Source organism: Ursus maritimus, unplaced genomic scaffold, assembly GCF_017311325.1.
Source record: "Ursus maritimus isolate PB19 unplaced genomic scaffold, ASM1731132v1 scaffold_24, whole genome shotgun sequence".
Classification (NCBI taxonomy): domain Eukaryota; kingdom Metazoa; phylum Chordata; class Mammalia; order Carnivora; family Ursidae; genus Ursus; species Ursus maritimus.
Window position 1 is genome coordinate 20,377,674 of NW_024424897.1, and position 19,827 is coordinate 20,397,500.

At 50.0% G+C, this 19,827-nt stretch overlaps 1 protein-coding gene across 1 annotated transcript; it reads left to right on the forward strand.

Annotated features, from left to right (window-relative positions):
* The first annotated feature begins 5,912 nt into the window (after nt 1-5,912).
* KRT9 (keratin 9) lies at nt 5,913-12,522 on the forward strand. The gene is made up of 9 exons (XM_040639879.1): nt 5,913-6,590; nt 8,391-8,473; nt 8,592-8,748; nt 9,020-9,181; nt 9,863-9,988; nt 10,114-10,337; nt 10,719-11,014; nt 11,066-11,365; nt 12,218-12,522. Exons 1-9 carry the CDS (start codon nt 5,913-5,915, stop codon nt 12,235-12,237), a joined length of 2,046 nt encoding a protein of 681 aa, XP_040495813.1. The 3' UTR covers nt 12,238-12,522.
* The last annotated feature ends 7,305 nt before the right edge of the window (nt 12,523-19,827 follow it).

Sequence of the window (19,827 nt, forward strand, 5' to 3'; positions counted from 1 at the left end):
AGGAGGCTGAAGGTCCTGATGTCCCGGCCTGGCCCACCTCATTGAGCTTGGATGCTGCTACAGAGGGGACAAGGGGATGCTAGGGACTTCCAGGCAAGGGCCTGGCCTCCGGCAGACAGGACACACACCAGCAGCTCCCCCTTTGCCCTTTGCTGGGCCAGCACTTTCCTGCTGGGGCTTTTCTGTGTGGCACCATCAGCTGTAGGCCCAGGCCTGGGAAAGGAAGCTTTTTCCTTTGAGGTCCCCTTATGAACTTCGGGGCATCTTGGCGTGGGAGAAAGGGTAAAAAGAGACACAGAGATAGAAACAAATGCATATAGACAGAGAGACAGAGTCAGAGACAGAGAAAGACAGAGAGAGGGTCAGGAACAGACAGAGTCACAGGGAGACAAGAGTGAAGGCCGTGGGCTAGAACTAGGCAGTGAGGATCATTCATTCATTCATTCATTCACTCACACATATTTATTGAAATTTGCTCTTTCATGTGTGGAGGAACATGGGGGTACATTGAGACAGACTGAAACAAGGAGAGGCAGACTGAGGAGGGAGGCAGAGAGGGCCCCAGAAGGTGTGTGTGAGGCTGGGGGTGGAAAGAGGGAGCCCTGAGCCTTGTGCCCAACTCAGCTCCCACTCACTGCAGGACAAGCCCTGTTCTACCTTCTGTTTGTTTGGCTCTGTGACTGTGGCCAAGATAGCCTCTCTGGGGCTCAATTTAGTCACCCGTAAAATGATCTAAAAATTAGTGTTTACCTCATTAAACAATTGTGAGGATTAAATTCAACAGGGCAGGCAAAACAATGGGGGTCTTGCTTGGAGCCCTGGAGGTTCCTTGATGGAAGAAATCATGGTCCTCTAACCTTTGTGTGCCCTCCTCCCTGGCCCCCACGGAGCACAGGTCCTCGATCTTACTAGGGGCTCAATAGACCAGAGGGGTACACTGAAAACAAGAGAGAGGGCTGAGGACCCAAGTTGTCCACAGGGTTCCAGGGGAAGTTAAGGCACAGGCACAATGCCATGGACAGGAAAATGTCTCACTAGGTGCTGGGCCCACATAAGTAGCTTTATATTTGCACTTTTAAGCCTCACCATCAACCCTGTAGTCACACTGGTCTTCTGTCTTTGCAGTCACGTTGCTCCTTCCCACCTCAGGACATTTGCACATGCTGTCTATGCCTTCCTGGGGATGCTCACTCCTACTCACCTTTCACTGAAGTGTCTCTTTCTCAGGGAGACCCAGATGGGCCACAGCTTCATTATGTGCTCCCCATTTTCCCACCAACAGCACTCACCCAGTTTTGAATTATACATTGATTCTTGAGGGTCTGCTTTATCCCGTAACGGTCAAAGACGGTAGGGACTAATGTCCGGCTTGCTCACCGCTTTATCCCCAGCATTCGGGACAATGCCTGGAATACAGTAAATACTCAAGAGAAGGTGAATCCCAGCTTAGAGTGAGGAAATGGAGATTCAGCGAGGGGAGCAACTTTCCCCCAACGCGTGGGAGAACTTGGCTTTGGACTCAGACCTGTCTGGCTCCAAAAGCTGGTGCTCTGAATCTCTTTGCCAGGTATGTCCTCGCACCCTTGCCCAGGGCCCCTGGTGTCACGGGGTCTGGCTACGTGGGGTGGCGGCTGGCGCCTAAGATGTGAGGAAAGAAGCGTTGGCGAGCAGGTGAAGGCGCCTGACCCTGAGCCAGCGGCCGGTCCTGCCTAGATGGGTGATGGAGGTGCTGGCCGGCGGGCCCACGCCTGCCTCCCAGAACAGGCACGCACGATGACTCAGGGCGCTCCCTGGGCCCCACCTGGGGCTCCGTGACACAGCAAGTGCAGGTGTGAGCGGCTGGTTGCAGGCAAGTAGCAGGGCTCCTGTGGCCCCAGGAAGGCTGTCCTTGTCCCCTCACCCCCCAGTCCCCTTACCCCCTGCCCTCTGGGGACACCTTGCAGGTGGAATCTGGTTTCCTCTCTGCTCCTCCGTTCGCCTGAGTCTGAGCAGCTCCTTGTGTCCCACTCCTCCCCCTCTGCGGGCAGGGCCTGCACTGTGGGTGCGGGCGCCGTGGGTGCTGGCTGCAGCCTTGTGCGTGGGGCTGCAAAGGCAGTGCAGATCCGCCCTGGGTCCCAGGTGCCAGGGTGCCCTGACCTGAGGGTGCACCGTTTCTCACTCGCGCTCTGGAGGTTTCCTACGGGAGGTGGTCCGGGTGGGACTCAGAGGGCAGCCCCTGAGCCCTGAGAGGGTAGGAGGGTGAGCCAGAGGGAAATCGCTCACCCAGGCCAGGCCTCTGTGAGCCTCCCCATCCTGAACCCATCTTCTGCAGTCTGGATCCCTGTGCCAGACGGAGAACTTGGGGAGAGAAGGGAGGGTGCCCAGGACTACGGGAGGAGGGCCTCGTTTACCGGCCATAGGACTGTGAGCCCAGCGAGCTCCTCTTGGTGTTGGAAGTAGGGCCAGATGTGGAGGGGACCGGCAGATGTGGGGAACAGGGCTGCCCATGTGAAGTCATTGGGCATTCATCCAGAGACCCCTCCAGACGAGGCATGGTGCACGTGCTGTCTTTAGGGCCCCTGACAGCCGCGTATGAATGGGCTTCTCATGAGGAGACTGAGGCCAAGGCCCAGGGCAGGGAAGGTGGAGCTGGGAGGCAGCCCCTTCTCTCTCCACTCCACTGCTTTCCTGGGCACCAGTGTGGAGTGCCAGAGGGAGCGAGCAGAGAGACAGAGAGAGAGCTCAGGAGAGGGTAGCAAGTCCTGGAGCAGATGTGTGGGAACAGCCCAGATGTGGGAGAAAGGCCTGGAACCCTTAGCACTCAGGGAAGGGAGCGGGGCTGGCAGGGACCAGGGTTCCCTCAATGCAGGTAGAAAATTGGCCAAATGAGTCCAAAATTCAGGCGAGAGCCAGATGTGACAGTCGATACGGAGCACACGAACTGTTAAGTCCTCACCTCGCCACCCCCCTGGGAGTCGGGTGTTCCCACTGGCAGCCCAGCCTTCCCCCAGTAGCTGCAATGGAATTCTGAGGGGTGTCCCCTGCTGCTCTGAGTGCCTGTGGGTTCCAGCCAGCCTGGGGGAGGGGCGGGGAGAGGTGGGAGTTGAGGACGGGGCTGAGGGCAGGGGTTGGAGGGCTCTGGACCAGGGCCGGAAAGGGGCTTTCTCACAGAGGCCAGCTGGGTAGTGGTACACTAGCTGGGAGCCTCTGGTCAGGCAGGTCGGTCTTGACTCCCCCAACAGAGTCAGGCCTGGGTGTTTAGGAGCGCCCCCCCCCCCCAGCATGAGGGCATTCGCAGAGAATGCACAGGCAGGGTCCCAGGGGTGCCGCTCTGCTGGCTCTGGCCTCCCCTGCTCACCCCAGCTCTGCCCACCCCTCCTCTCTCTGGCTCATGCATCTGAGACCTGGGGTGTACATCCTGGGGTGGCAGCATCACATGGGGATCAGGTAAAGAAGGCTGTGGCCTTCCCAGGGCTCCAATCACATCGCAGGCAGGTGCTGGGCTCACCAGCAGAGCTTGGCAGGAGCCTGGGAAAGGTTTACAAACAACGCGCTCGCCACCAGCCGTGGTGTAAGTGTCCCGGGTGTTAGGCATTCACAAAATGCCTTCAAGATTTTTTTGTACTACCCTTTTAATTTGTTATGTAATATTTAATATTTTGTACTACCCATTTAAATAGTTACTGCATTTCGGTATATCAGCCTACCTGTCATTTCAACAAATACACATTTATGAAAGAAATCCTATACTACTCTATTACTACCAAAAACCAAAAATCAGAATCGTTTGCCGGAAATAGAAGGCAATGATATAAATAAATACTTCACTTCTAACCAGATGCTGTTGCTTCTATAGGTTCCGAGCCCAAGGCCAGCTTTGGTTTGTGAAGTAGCGATTGGCAACGAGGGAGCTGTGTTGAAGAGGCTGTAGGGTCCACCTGAGATTTGCTCCTTGACTGATTGGAAGATTGAAAAATAGAAAAAGGAATGTTTTTCTTACCAAGTGACTCAACATTATTTCACAGAGTTTCCGTGCGTTGCCTAAAAGCATCTCAAGAAACACTGGTCCTTTATGAAGCCTGAGCATCCTGTTGCTACAGCCCAGAGGTCATTGCCTTTTCCAGAAGCTGTTGCTGACCACCTGGCACCTCTCTTCTCACCTTTAGCTCTTAGCATCTTCTACCTGGAATGACCGGTTATCCTTCCTTTATTCCATATGCGCTGGGATCTTACTTGGACAAGACATGGTGCTGGGCACTGGGGCAAGTACAAGATGAACAACAGAGCCAAGTGCAAAGTCAGAGGGAGAGGATGCAAGAGGGCTTCATGGAGGAGGGGGCACAGACCTGGGTCGCCAAAGATGAGTAGGAGTCTCTGGGTAGAAAAGATGCAGGCATATTTGAATTGAAGCAAACTGGAAGCTCTGAGCATTATCTGAGGTTTGAAGGGCATTTGGGAGCATGGCAGGATTTGGTTAGGGGGTCTGGGCAATGATGGCAGATGGGGCTGGAATGGAAAGATCGGTGTGGGCCTTGAGTGCCAGGAAGGTGGACCTTATTTTGGAGGTGAAGGGAAGCGACTGGAGTGATATGGTCACACCCGGGTTTGGAAAGACCACTCCGGCTGCTGCATGGGGGAGGAGTCAGGACTGAGAGAGGCGGGGAGAGCAGCCAGGAGCTGACGGCAAAGATACAGCTGAAAGCAGAGTCCAGAGAGCCTGCTGGGGTTCAATGATCAGAGGCAGTCACACAGTTTCTCGAGCACTTCTCATGCGTCACATCCTAGGAGACACACACACCATCAACATCATCCTTTTACAGAGGAGGGAACAGAGGCACCCAGTGCTTACCTAACTTGCCCAAGTCACACGCTAGTGAGTGGGGAGCTAGGGTTGACTCAGGTAGTCTGGCACGAGAGCCCCCCACCTTCCTTACCCCTGTCTCTGGCCTTGCTCACCAGAACATGCTTCTGACTTTTTGCCTGGAGCAGGGAGCTCGCAAATTCCAGGAAGGCTGGAAAAGCCACACATCTCCGTATCCCTCCCAGGGCTCCATACGGGCTAGGCAGTCAACCAAGGTCAATTCCATACCCACTGCTGGGCCCTGCTGAAGGACCAGGACAGTCGAGCCCCTTGCCTTCCTGCTCAAAGCTCAGCCAGCTGATACCAGCGCCACTTTATTCATTCAGTCTTTCTCCCGCGTCCTCTGTGTGAGCCCTGCTTGCCATTTCCGAGCACTAGCGGACATGTTGCTTTGTCCCCGTCTCGGCCTCTCTGCCATGCCACTTGTCTCCTCCATCAGACTGGGGCTCTGAGAGCAAGGACTGGGCTCGCCATCAGACTGGGGCTCTGGGAGGGCAGGGGCTGGGCTTCTCACCCTCACTGGCAGCTCTCTGTGGGCAGGGGCTGTGACTCCCCCTCCTCTATGTAACTCCTTGGTACCCCAGTCCCAGCTTCCCCACAGTGGGCACAAGCTGGGATCAGGGAGGGGTGCAGAGAGTGAGAATCATCCATGAGGGAGGTGAGTCTACTCCTGGGAGTTTCTATCCTAGAGGGGCTAAGTCTCAGACCTGCTGTCGGGCTGGCCAGAGACCCAACTCCAAGATCTAGGTCACCCCCTTGGGAGCAGGGCTGATTTATGGTGCCCCTGACAGCCTAATATCACCAAATTACCCCACACAATGGAGAGAGGCTGGGCTGCCTCCGGGCAGTCACCAAAGGACGCTGAGCCCGGGGCAGCTCTGCCGCCTCCCGAACTCAGACCTCCTTCTGGTCTGTGGGGGGAGGCTGGTGCAGACAGAGGGCACACCTAGGTGTGCCACCTTCAGCTGGGGGTATAAGTAGGAAGGCTCGGGGATGGCTCTGCACCCTGCACTTGGGAGCTAGCAGCACTCTGACGACTGCTTCCTATCCCATAGCTGCAGCAGGGCCAGCCATGAGTTGCAGACAGTCCATGTCCTCCCCGTGGAGCCGCAACAGCTCTGGGGGCGCTGGGGGCAGCATGATGTCCTCATTCAGCCGCAGGAGCTGCTCAGGGGCTGGTGGAGAAGGGGGCCGATTCAGCTCTTCCAGTAGCTATGGAGCGGGGAGCTCTGGGGCCTGTGGAAGGGGAGGTGGTGGCAGTTTTGGTTCCAGCTACGGTGGAGGATCTGGGGGTGGTTTTAGTGCTGGTAGCTTTGGTGGACGTTCTAGGGGCTTTGGTGGTGGTTCTGGAGGATGCTTTGGGGGTGGATCTGGAGGAGGCTTTGGGGGCCCTGGGGGCTTTTGGGGTGGATCTGGAGGAGGCTTTGGAGGCTCTGGGGGCTTTTGGGGTGGATCTGGAGGAGGCTTTGGGGGCTCTGGAAGCTTTGGGGGTGGTTCTGGTGGAGGCTTTGGGGGATTCGGCAGTGGCTTTGATAGTGGTGCTGGTGGTATTCTGGGTGCTGATGAGAAGACCACCATGCAGGGCCTCAATTCCCGGCTGGCCTCCTACTTGGATAAAGTGCAGTCCCTGGAGAATGCCAACAAGGAACTGGAGAATAAGATCCGTGAATGGTATGACAAGCAGGGGCCCAGGGTCTTCCACAGGGATTACTCCCCCTACTATGACACTATTGAAGACCTCAAGAACCAGGTAAGTGGGGAAACTCTGCTCCCTTTCTCCTGGTCTCTCTGTCGTTTCTCTCTCTCACACTCACACTCACACACACATACACACACATGCTTATCTTCCAAAAAGGTCAGATGCTAGACTCCCAGCTTAGGTAATAGTCAGGGAATCCATTTTTTAGAAACATACTTTCATCAGAAGCCAACTGTGGGGGCGCCTGGGTGGCTCAGTCCTTAAGTGTCTGCCTTCGGCTCAGAAGTGATCCCAGGGTCCTAGGATCGAGCCCCGCACCGGGCTCCCTGCTCCGCTGGGAGCCTGCTTCTTCCTCTCCCACTCCCCCTGCTTGTATTCCCTTTCTCACTGGCTGTCTTTCTCTGTCAAATAAAGAAATAAAATATTAAAAAAAAAAAAGAAGCCAACTGTGTTTGGTTCTTGATGGCACCAGGGCTGGGACTTTGCCTATGCTCTGGGCTTTCATCACCATGTTCCTAACTTTCAGAGTCTGAGCAGAGCCAAGAAGAGGCTTAGATTAACATGGGTGAGCCTGGGGCTAGATGTGGGGCTCTCCTCTTGGCCTGGCCCCAGGCTGGGAATGAAGAGGCAGTGTGGAGGGAGCATAGAGATGGGGGCACTCCCCTGAGAGCCAGTGATGCAGTCTTGGGTCTGCCATCAGTTCACTGTGTGATCTTGGGAAACTTGATGCCCTCTCTGCACCTGTTCTCCTATGCATTTAATGCAGAGGATGGGCAGACCAGCTCTTAGGTCCCTGTTGGTTTGAAACTTCTGTAATCATATGACAAAGAGGTAACAGTGCCATTTCCCCAAACAGGTAGATCATATGGCTCAAGAGAAGAGAAAATCTGTGCCTCTTTCTCCTCTCACTCCCTAGGAATTTAGAGTTTTCTAGTTTGGAAAATTAGAAGCTGTATCTCTTCCTTCCTACTTCTCCTGGGCTCCTATAGAGGCCTGTCTTGATCTTTCCAGGTACACATGCTAGTTGTTTATGTGATGAACAGGATCTAGAACTCTGGGTATTGAAGTAATCTATCCACTTTTCCATTCCCCCACACGCTCGCCCATCTACCTATCCTCCCACCATCCATCCATCTATCCATCCACTCATCTATCCATCCACATGTCTGTCTATCCATTTATTCATTCATTCACTCAATTTAGTGAATGACTACCCTCATTGTTGCTCTTGGCAGACATTGTGATGTACCTAGACTTGGTCTCTGTCTTGAGGAGCTCACAGTCTAGCTACTTTCTTCCCCTTGCCTTACAAGGGGAAGTTCCTACAACTTCTGATAAAGAGCCTCTAGATATTCTGTTTCTTCTACACCAAACCTCTTTCATCTATTTATCCATGTGCAACCTTAGCTATCCTTCAGGGACCAATTCAGTTGTCACCTCCTCCCTGAAGTTTTTCTTGATCTCCTATAACCATATGTCATCTCTCCTTTCCTTGAGCTCTTCTATGATAACTTTGGATGAAGTAGTTAACTGCAGTCTCCTCGAGGAGCAATATCTCATTGATCTCTACACTCCACAGTGTCTTTGGTAGGACATCTTCAAGTATTTGTTGAATGAATGAATGAATGAATGAATGAATGAATGAATGCCACACTGAACATCCTTGCTGAAGCCTGTGAAGGGTCTGTGCCTTGTAGCAGCTGTTGGAAGCTCCTCCTACCTCTTAAGCATCTTCCTGGATGGGGTCCTCATCTCTTATGTGTTTGCCTGGCTTCTGGCTCTCCCAGCAGTGAGTCATAGCAGGGGAGCATGAGTTCCACGCCATCTCCTCTTTTTTTTTTTTTTTTTCAGATTGTGAACATCACAGTGAGCAGCAATAAGACTCTCCTGGATCTTGACAACACTCGCATGACATTGGATGACTTCAGGATGAAGTGAGTTCTGCTCCCAATCCTTCTGCTGTCATCAGTCTTTCTCCATCCCTAGTACTCTGAAGGTCCCTATAGGGACTGGTGCCCTCTTGCTCATTCCCTACCTTTGGCTGGTCTGCAGGTATGAGATGGAGAACAGCCTGAGACAAGGAGTGGATGCTGACATCAATGGCCTGCGGAAGGTGCTGGATGATCTGACGATGCAAAAGTCTGACCTGGAGATGCAGTATGAGTCTTTACAGGAGGAACTGATTGCCCTCAAGAAGAATCATGAGGAGGTCCTGGCCATCTGTGGCTTATTGAGGAGAGGGAGGAACAGAAGTGCAGACACAGTGAAGGGACAGCTGTGGGGCACTGCTTGGGAGACACCGTCTCCCTGACTTTTGAGGACACTCCCAGTGCCTCCTTTGCAGTGCCTATGGTGGTGGTTGGGCTTTGCCTTCACAACTGTGCCTCCTTTTTGTCCCTCTGGGGAGGGAGAGGGGGAGGGCTAAAAGTTGGTGGAGAGGATCCCAGCCCTTGACCTCACATCTCCTTTGTTCCTGGCAGGAGATGAACCAGTTTACTGGGCAGAACTCTGGAGATGTCAGTGTGGAGATAAACGCTGCTCCTGGCAAAGATCTCACCAAGATCCTCAATGACATGCGTGAGGAGTATGAGCGGATCAGTGCTAAGAACCGTAGGGACATTGAAGAGCAATATGAGACTCAGGTGAGCAGAGTGGGCTGCCCATTCAACCTTCTCTCTGTCTTCCATGGATCCCTCCACTCCTCCACCCCATCTCTCTATTCTCCCATCCCTCCATCTCTTCGTCCAGCTGCCATCTATCCAACTTCATTTATTAAACCATAAACAAAATTATTGTGTAGCTTGTCAGTACCAGGTTTTATGTGAAGTCCTGATGTCTCAGAGATGAGACAAATGAGACTGCTGCCCTCAAGAAGCTCACAGTTTATTACATATGTGAACAAGGCAGAGCAGGAACAACTCATGTAAAGCTATGTGCCGTCAGAATCTAGTAGAGGTACATGGTGTGCCTCTCATGCCACACTGAGCTCTCTGATGACTCCCTTCCTCCTTGAGCCTCCAGTGCCTAGCATAGACCCTGGCACATGGGAGCATGGTGTGGGTTTGGGAGTCAGTTTGAAATAAGGTTAGAAAGGTGGTCTGGGGACAAGTGTGAAGAGTCTTGAAGTCTTGCTGAGAGGGAATGTTAATTTGAGAGAATTGGATTACCCTGGCTGGCTAGCAGAATCCAGAACTCAGGATGACGTGTCTTTGTTTTTGGCTCACTCTTGGGCCTGGAGACAAAGGTCCCGATGAGTGCGGCAGAACCTTGCCCATAGCAGTCTCTGGTCCAGCCTGGTTCTCATTGAGCTTTTGGGTTTTCAGATGAGCCAGATGGAGCACGAAGTGATGAGTAGTGGCCGGGAGATGGAGTCCAACCACAAGGAGGTGACCCAGCTCCGGCACAGCATCCAGGAGATGGAGATTGAACTGCAGTCTCAGCTCAGCAAGGTTGGTAGTTCTGCTCTAGACCCTCTGCCAGGGTGAGGCACTGAAGGCTTGGCATGATCCCTAGGAGCAGGAAGGGGAGGAACTATGAAGTAGCATCCCTCTTATAGCCTCCTCCTGCCTCCTAGAAATCGGCCCTGGAGAAGTCCTTGGAAGACACCAAGAACCGCTACTGTGGCCAGCTGCAGCAGTTACAGGAGCAGATCAGTAACCTGGAGGGCCAGATCACTGAGATCCGGGAAGAGATTGAATGCCAGAATCAGGAATACAGCCTTCTGCTCAACATCAAGACACGGCTGGAGCAGGAAATTAAGACCTACCGCAGCCTCCTTGAGGGTGGCCAGGAGGACTTGTAGGTTCCCCAGGACTCTGTGGAATCCCTAGGAATTTCTAAGCTCCTGACACTACATCTGTCCCTCTGGATAGAGGCAGCTAGGGAAGTTCCTGTACACAAGGGTCTGATGGGTTGAGGACTTCTTCATCTTGTAGGGGAACCTCTAGGCATTTGGGCTTTGGCAAAGGAGGTTGGTGATGATGAGAAAAGGGACTAGTCCTTGCTCCAGAGAGAGGGAAGCTCTCCCTTCAAGCTGTGGTGTCAGCCCAGGCTGTCCTCTGCCTTGCAAAAGGAAACCTTAGCAAGACTCACATTTGGGTCTTGACTCTGTCCAGGTCTACCCTTGAGTATGCATATGGGGTCACTAATTTTTCTCTCTGTGTTATCTTTCCTTCTCAGTGAATCTCATGAATCTGGACGAAGTCACTTTGGAGGTGGCAGAAATAGATATCAAGGTGGAAGTGGAGGCAGTCATGGAAGAGGATCCTGGGGAGGAAGTGGTGGCAGCTATGGTGGAGGAAGTAGTTCTGGAGGAGGAAGTGGAGGCAGCCACGGAGGAGGAAGTGGTGGCAGCTATGGTGGAGGAAGTAGTTCTGGAGGAGGAAGTGGTGGCAGCTATGGTGGAGGAAGTAGTTCTGGAGGAGGAAGTGGAGGCAGCTACTTAGGAGGAAGTAGTTCTGGAGGAGGAAGTGGAGGCAGGGGAGGAAGTGGAAGCAGCTATGGTGGAGGCAGTAGCTCTGGAGGAGGAAGTGGAGGCAGCCACGGAGGAGGAAGTGGTGGCAGCTATGGTGGAGGAAGTAGTTCTGGAGGAGGAAGTGGAGGCAGGGGAGGAAGTGGAAGCAGCTATGGTGGAGGCAGTAGCTCTGGAGGAGGAAGTGGAGGCAGCTATGGTGGAGGCAGCAGCTTTGGAGGAGGAAGTGGAGGCAGCCATGGAGGAGGAAGTGGTGGTGGCTATGAAGAAGGAAGTGGATCCAAAGGAGGAAGTGGAAGATCATCTCAGTCCCAGTCCTCTTCCTCCAAATCTGGTGAATGTGATGATAAACAGGGTAAGGGACAACTCTAGCTTGTGGGGTCAGGGAGGCACAGGTGTTAAGCTGTCAAGGTACCACCCCTTTTTTAGTATCTTTGAGTTTTCTGGGGAATGCATATTCTGAAAAGAACTAGATTTTAGGGAGGTCTCTAGTGAGGTGTCATACACTTGCCCTTGTTTCTGAATTATCATTAATTTTGACAGAGCTTTGGGTGAGGCTAGGACCAAATCTACAAATGTCCTGAGTCTCAATAGCATAGGAGATGGGTTGGAAATTGTGCATTATCTTATATATTTCCCACCACACCCTATGAAGTGGGTATTGTTATACCCATTTTAGAGATAAGGAAAATGAGGCTCAGAGAAGATATGTAGCTTATTCAAGGTCATACAACTAATAAATGAGGGACTCAGCTCTGTGGTTCTCCACAGCAAGTGCTTTTAATCATCATGAGGATGGGGAGACCTGGATCAGCAACAGTTCAGTTAGAGAAGACGTTCAGGTGTTGTAGTCAGTGGTTGGCTCATACAAGTCAGTTAAATGGTGTAGCCATCTAAAGGGGCATATACTGAACATAATAATCTAAATGTAGAAGGAGGAAACCGGCTTCTCCCTCTCCCTTTGCATCTCCCCCTGCTGTGCTCTCTCTCTCTGTCAAATAAATAAAAAAAAAAAAAAAGAAAGAAAAGAAACGGAAGAGTATCTGTTGGGGCTGCTTCAGGAGTGCTTTAGGAATTAGATGGGGGCCACTGGGACCCCAAGGTCCTTCCAGCTCTTTGAGATCCAGTCTCCTTGCTCCCAGTGTGCCCATCTTTCTTCAAGTCCTTGTCTCCCTGTCACTCTTACCTCTCTTCCATCTCTCCACAGGCTACCAGAATCAATACTAGAGCTCCTGTAAACTTTCCTGGCCCTGGCCCCAGCTGAGTGTCCTCCAGACAGGCAGCCCCCTGAAGAAGTCTGCTTGTTGTCTTCTGGCATCAGGAATAGCTGGCAATGAGCCCCAGAGCTCATTTGGGACTGGGCTGAGTGGGCATGTATGCCTCTAGCTGCCCATTGGCTCCCTCCCTTGGGAGGGTTGGGGAGACCTCTCTTCCACTGTCTGGTCTGGGGCTGACCCCCCTCCCTGCCTGATCTCAAGCTCCTAATAAAGCTTTCCTACTGCAAATAAAACTTGGACTTTGACCCATTTGTTCTTTGGGATTAAGAAGGGACAGAAAGGAGGTCAAGAGAGAACCAATTGAATCCACTTGTAAAGTGTTGGTTAGGTTTTCTATCAGTTGACTTTTGCTTGTAACAAAGCAACCCACAATTTAGTGAATTCAAATGACAACCATTTATTTAGCTCATGATTTTGCAGTTGGCGGTTTAGACTGGCAGTTCTATTTTCCTTCATGCATCTATGGTCAGCTGCAAAGTTGGCTAGTGGCTCTGCCTCTGGGGTTTGGCTACATGTTGTTTGAGGGTGCTGGGGGTGAATGAAGCACATGACTCTCATCCTCCAGTTGGCTAGCTCAAGCAAGTGTCCCAAGAAAGTGAGTAGAAGACGCAAGGCCTCTTGAGGCTTAGGCTCAGAGTAATCACTTTGGCTGCATCTTACTGTCCAAAGCAAGTCCCAACCTTGGCCAGATTCAAGAGCAGGGGAAATAGACTCTTCTTGATGGTGGGAGCTACAAAGTCACATGGCAAGGACATGGATATAGGGAGGGCCATAACTGAGGCCAATGTGTGCAAATAGTCTGCCATAGTTTATTTGCAGGTCATGTGTTAGGTACAGAGGGAGACAGGACAAAAACAATATGGTTTTGCTTTGGAAGATTTCACAGGTGTTTAAAAATATAGCTCAAGGAAAGTGCTCCAAGACACAGTAAGGAATATTTCACAAGACAGCAGCCAACAAAATTCTCCAAGGATTCTGATTGGGCCTGATACAAAACTCCTTGTCCTGACTAGGGACAGATGACCCCTCAGTCTATGTTCCAGATATTACAGCTGGTTATCAAACCTTCCTAAATCTTGCAGGCTTAAAAGAACAATGTTGGTTTGGAGGCCTGGTGGGGATAGCTCACCTCTTCTCCACTTGTTGTCACTGTGGCTCACAGGCTCGGGGCTGGAGTCATTTGAAATCTGGCTTATATGTCTGGCCCCTGGGCTGGAAAGACTCAGATGTGGGGGCTGGCCCTGCAGGGGCTCTTCAGCAGCTCTGTATGGAGAGTTTCAGTGTGGTCCCTCCAGCAGGGCAGCTTCTGAGTAGCCAGGAAGAAGCTGTTTTGCTTTACTATCTAGATTGGAAGTCATGCAGTGTCCCTTCTGCTGTAGTCGTGGGCCTGCTTAGATCCAAGAGAGGAAGCATAGACCTTGCAGTGGGAAGGATTCCAAGATGACCCCAGTTATTCAATCAAACACCAATCTAGGTACTACTGTGAAGGGATTTTGGAGAAGTAATTAAGGTCTCTAATGTGTTGACCTTAAGATAGGGAGATTATCTGGTGGGCCGGACATAATCAGATAAGCTTTTTAAAAGGGAAGAGTTTTCTCTGGCTGATCATAGAAGAGGAAGTCCAAGATTTGAAGCACAAGATTTTGATACGCCACTGCTGGCTTGAAGATGAAAAGTGCATGTGGCAAGAAATGTGGGTGGCCTCTAGGAGCTGAAAGCCACCAAGAAAAAGGGGATCTCAGCCCTCTAGATGCAAAGAACTGAATTTTTCCAAGAACAAGAAAGAGTTTGGAAGGAGATTTCTCACCAGAGTCTCCAAATGAGAACTCAGACTGGTCGATACCTTGATTTCAGCCTTGTGATACACTTCAGAGGGAACCCAGTCACACCTGCAGAGCTGTGAGCTAATACATGGGTACTGCTTTAAGCTTCTACATTTGCAATAATTTGTTAAGCAGAAATAGAAAACAAGATGGAGGAGTGTCAATGTCACATTGAAGATCAGCATGTGGAATGGGATATATTGATCTTTGGAAAACACAACTTGCCACAGATTGGCCAGATTATTGGGGGAGAGGTTACATAAAGGTAAACTTAGGACAGGAGTGACAAGAAGCTCAGGAAAACTCAAGATCCTGGGATTTATGAAGATGGAAGGTGAATGGTGTCTCTGGGTCCAAGATGGCTCTAGCAGGTTGCTGGAGCAGTGAGAGTTTGTGATTCTTTCGCTAGTACTCCACCACTTATTGTGCAACTGGTTACTCTGTTCCCTGGTTCTCTTCCTACTACTAGCTGTCTTCCTCTCCTACCACTTTATATCTTCTCTCAACCTCTACTTGGAGAACTGCCCATCTTGAGTCTGAGGCTCCCCAAGAGAAAAGCCAGAAACTTGCTTTTCCAACCTCCCTTGCAGCAAGGGCATGAACATGTGACACAGCTTTGCCAATCAGGTGCTCCCACACAAGACTGATTTGAATGTGAAGGAAGCACCGGGTGGAATCTAATATGGCAGGAACAGAGCTGGGGCAGAGACACATGGTTTATTGAGGCCACAGAAATGGTGGTTCTGCAGGGATATGCAGTGCCCAACATCAACTGTTCGAGCTGCAATTCTGGGCCCAGTAGCAGTGGCAGTGGTGTCCTCTTGGCACAATCCTTTTGAGTGATTTGGGCAATGTTTCTGGTTGCCCATACCCCAAGTCTGATTCTCTGCATATCCTGGGAATGATGTACAGCTTTCTCTGTAGGTGAAAGCAAACATATTCTGTTATTCTCTGCTTATTGGGATAAAGAAAAAAGAGTTTTCCACATCAGGAGCCAGGGACTATGGTGGTCTGTTCTAGTAAGTAGACCAAATCTGGATCACTGATTGCTATTGGAATACCCATGTGATAAATTGCAAAGTAATCATTCCCTAACAGCTGTCTGTATTCTACGCAGGGAAAATGGCAAGTTAGTTGGGAAATGATCAGAGTCATCAACCCTGAATTTATCAAAACTTTTCTGTGGTGCTAATCCCTGTCATTCTCCTAGAGGTGTAGTGTAGTGTTATTGGCTCTTCTTACCACAATAATCTTTACTGTATGGATCAGGGAGCCATTTACTGACTATATCTATTCCACTTCAGACACTAGGTAATAACCACAAGATAGGTCCAGTGTACTACTGGGCTCACGAGAAGCAGACTTAAATCAAAACTCCATTTGCTATCTGATCCTTTGTACTGGTCAGATTCTCCGTTGCAACCAACAAAAGCTACTCTTCCTATTTCAACAAGTAAGGGATTTATAAGAGTTCTAGATAACCCGAAGAATCATTAGGAGTGCCGGAGAAAAAAAATAGAGGCTGAATTTTTAACATCTCCCAAAAAGACACAGCAGAATGGGTCTGCCAAGGGAGTTGCTGCCTCTGGCATGAGTTTGGAAGTTTCTAAGTCAGGATCTGGCCTGCTGAATTAAAAAAACAGCGTCCACAGCTAGGACTTCAGAACCATGCTCTCTCTGCCATCATGCCGGCAAACTGGATGTCCCAAGTGGAGCCCACTTCTTCTAAATTAAGGCTCACATGGTGTAGAAACTCATTTTAGTGGCAAAGAAGGCTGGGAAATGTAGTTTTTGGATGTACCTGGGAAAGAACAGTAATCAAAATGACAGATATAACATATACCCACATAAGCTTCCAGTCTAACTGGTAAACCACAGTGTTATTATGCTAACCTCCAATTTTTCAGAGATTAGAGCTAGTGAGGAGTCAGTGCCCAATAATCCAACCAGGTCTGGGTATTTCTCTTCCCCCAATATATAGCTACTCTTGTAAATGCCCACGGGTTCCTATGGGGAAGATTTGGAGGTAGACATACACTATGTGCTTATGATGTTATTGCGAAGTCTTTCCTCAAGGATACCTGGACTTCCCTTTTTTCTAAGCCCTCTGCATCTCTGAGTTAGTTCTGGTTTTGGAATTAGATGAGTCTGTCATTCTCTGTCATGGGGCTTGAGACAGGCCTTTTTTTGACCTAAAGTTTTCTCTTTGGAGTGTGGGATAGGGAATTGGGGCACATATGGAAGACTGACTTGCTCATATCAGTCCCACATCCTTCTAGTGAGCATTCCTGTACTCTAAAGGCTGATAATCTTAGACCTAACTTTCCCAGACTCCCTTACAGCTATGGCTGAAGGTGCAATTTAGATTTTCCCAGTCACATACGCTTCTGTGGGACATGAATCGAGTGGCGCAGGGTCTAGAGTGGGAAATATTTTGGCTGGTATCAATCCAGTAGGTACTATATGGTCCTGGGGTCAACAGATCTGGTTGTGGCTTACAGATTCCCAAGCCTTGTGATTATGACAGACTAGGAGTTCCCATGGAGGCAAGTTCTGTGGTGTTAATCTGGGAGTTATTCCCAGAGGCCCAATCTAGAGTATGAGGCTCCAGTCTTCTTACGGTTTTGTAAGCACCTAATGCTCTGTATTAAATTCCTCTCTGGTAAAAAAGTGAGATTTGTTTCTGTTACTTAAAATGGAATCCTGACTGAATCAGGACCTTGGTGGGCTGCTCATATATTTTGATCTTAGAGACCCATGACTAACTGACCACAATCATAGATCCCTACAGATTTTATCATTCTACCTACTATTCTAGCCCTCCAGCATTAAAATGCCCCTACTTGTCCTCTGACACTTAGAATCCATTGTTATTGAAATAGGGATCTTCATTCGGTGGTAGCATCTCTCACCCACATCCTCAGAGAACACTGCTACTGTGCTTCTCAGAGATTCTGTGTTCCCTCTTGCCTAGGTATTTCTTAATTGCCAGAGTCTACCCAGTGTCTTCCGGACTTTCATAGTTGGAGAATCGTTAAATGGGTTCCACATGATAACTCCACTCCAACATTCCCGTTTCCCTAACTGGTTGCATTCCTTCTTCATTACAACAGGAATTTTCTGGAAACTCAATTTTATTTTGTATAGGCCACCATTGAGTTCAGTGTCTGCCACCCAACTGAGCAAATATTTAGACCCACTCCCAGATACTCAAGCTAGTACTTGAACTGTGAATCTCTGGTGAATGACTCCATATTGATTAACTCAGCCTGATCAAAAATTAGAATTAAATCTCAAACCCAAGTCTTCTCATTTCTGCTGATACAGATTAACAACATCTTGAAATTCTCCTGGCGGGTAACCCTTTCTTTCTAAGCTTTGACTTTATAATGTACCTTCTTTTCCAGAGATCCGACTTATTTATAATTTGGAGGCAGTAAGGGTGGTAGGGCGGAGCGTGAGGATAATTAGGAGTTTGAGGTACTGTAAGTCAATGAAATCCTCTCCTATATACCCATTCCAATTTTTTGAGTGTCCCTGTTTCCAGATCAACAGTCTAATTTTTACATAGGAGACTTGGCAAGGTTGTGATTTCAATTGACGCAAGACTTGGCAACTGGGGGAATTCCTTTGAGATGAACCCTTAGCTACTTCAGCCTGGTAAGTACAGGAAATAAGAGACCTTTCTGGTGTAGCCATGGAAAGTCCCTGGTCTCCTGACTGCCTATAAAGTCTAGAACTTGGGAATTTGAGCACACTACTATTTCTCTAAACTCTCCGGTACTGTTAGAAGAAACTAGATACCCCCATCTCATCACTGCCCCCCTTGGGCTTGCAGAGCTCCATATTTTAATAATAGTTGGATTTACACTGGTCCATGTAGGCCAGACAACCATTCTGATTCTCATGTCATTCTTTCAACAACACTTACGGGGTAGAAATGTATTATGTTCCTTCTGTGCCAGGCACTGTTCAGTGAACAAAAGAGGCAAAGATTCCTGCCTACCCGGAGCTTACATTATAGGTAGGGGGAGGGGAAAACACCAAGTATAATACATAAATAAATTATTATGATATATTTGAAGGTGGTAAGGGCAGAGAGATGTAGGGAATGGTGAGGGGGATTGGAGTGCTGTGGTAGGGAGGGAAGGATGGCAAGGTTAAAAAGGTGGCCAAGGTCTGCGTCATCAAGAAGCTGAAATATAAGCAATGATCTGACAGAGTGAGGGAGTCAGGCAGGCACGTACATGGTAGGAGACTGATCTGGGCACAGTGCGTGCCCTGTGGTGTGAAGACCCTAAGGTCAGAAGGGAACATGTCTGGTATATTGAAAGACGAGTAAGGAGGCCAATGTAGTTGGAGCAGAGCAAGGGAGGACAAAAGCAGTGGAGGATGCGTCAGAGAGGTAAGGCGTGGCTTCACCACACAGGGCTGTGTGGGGTACTCTAAAAAAACTTGACTTTGACACTCAGTGGAATGGGAAAGCCACGGAAGGCACAGCTGAAAGCAAAGGACTCCAGGGATGCCTGGGTGGCTCAGTCCATTGAGTGTCTGCCTTCGGCTCAGGTCATGATCCCAGGGTCCTGAGATCGAGCTCTGCCTTGGGCTCCCTGGTTGGTGGGGAGCCTGCTTCTCCCTTGGACCCTCTGCCTGCTCATGCTTTCTTTCTCTCAAATCAAGAAAATCTTAAAAAAAAAAAAAAAGAAGAAAGCAAAGGACTCCAACATGGTAGATGGCAGAGGATGGAAGGAGCCTGGATGCCTGAGTTATCGTTTGGAGGGAGCGTTCAGGAGAGCTGCCCAACCAGTTTTTTCCTTCTGCGAGCAAGTGACACACATTCATCACGTTAAGCCAGTGAGATTTTTGGGGTCCTGACGGCAGCTGGCGTCGATGAGCATGACTAACATGTGCAGCTTCCAGCAGGGGAGTAGAACCATTGAAGTGATGACTTGGAAGGATCTCTTTGGCTGTCACAAGGGACCAGGGGTAGAAGCAGAGACCAGTTTGGAGGGAGGTAATGCAGGCAAGAGACCAGGGCACTCACAGTGCAGACGGTCAGGTCAGTTGGTTCTGGACATAATTTGAATGTGGCTCCAACAGGATTTTTGAATGATTGTATGTTAGCATAAAAGAAGGGAGTCTAGGATGTCTCCGAATCTTTGGTCTGGTCTGAGCAACTGGACGAGAGGAGTCATCACCCACCGAGATGGGAAGGCTCTGAGTGGAGGCAGCTGGGGTGGGAGATGAGTCACTTGGGGACACCCTGAATTACAAGGTCTGTTGACACCGTTATGGGCTGAGTTGTAGCTCCTCAAATCTGTATGTTGAAGCCTTGTCCCCTATTACCTCAGGAGGTGACTTCCCTTGGAGACAGGGCCTTTAAAGTGGTGATTAAGTTAAAGCAAGACCATTAGGCTGGGCCCTAATCCGCTCTGACTGGTGTCCTTCTATGAGGAGGAAATTTGGACACCAAGGGAACCAACAGGGGCGTACTGTCACAGAGGAAAGATTGAGGGGGACACAGGGACAAGGCGGCCATCTGCAAGCCAAGGAGAGAGGCCTCAGAAGAAACCAAATCCGCGACACCTTAATTTCGGACGTCTAGCTTCCAGAACTGTGAGAGAATACATTTCTGTCGTGGAGGCTGCCCAGTCTGTGGTATTTTTGTCTGGCGGCCTGAGCAAGCTGAGGAAGTCAGACACCCAGGGAGAGATTTC

Coding starts and splice junctions, on each gene's coding strand:
- KRT9 (XM_040639879.1), top strand. CDS start 5,913: ATGAGTTGCAGACAGTCCATGTCCTCCCCGTGGAGCCGCAACAGCTCT. Junction 9,182..9,862: donor AAGAGCAATATGAGACTCAG/GTGAGCAGAGTG, acceptor TTGGGTTTTCAG/ATGAGCCAGATGGAGCACGA. Junction 9,989..10,113: donor TGCAGTCTCAGCTCAGCAAG/GTTGGTAGTTCT, acceptor CCTGCCTCCTAG/AAATCGGCCCTGGAGAAGTC.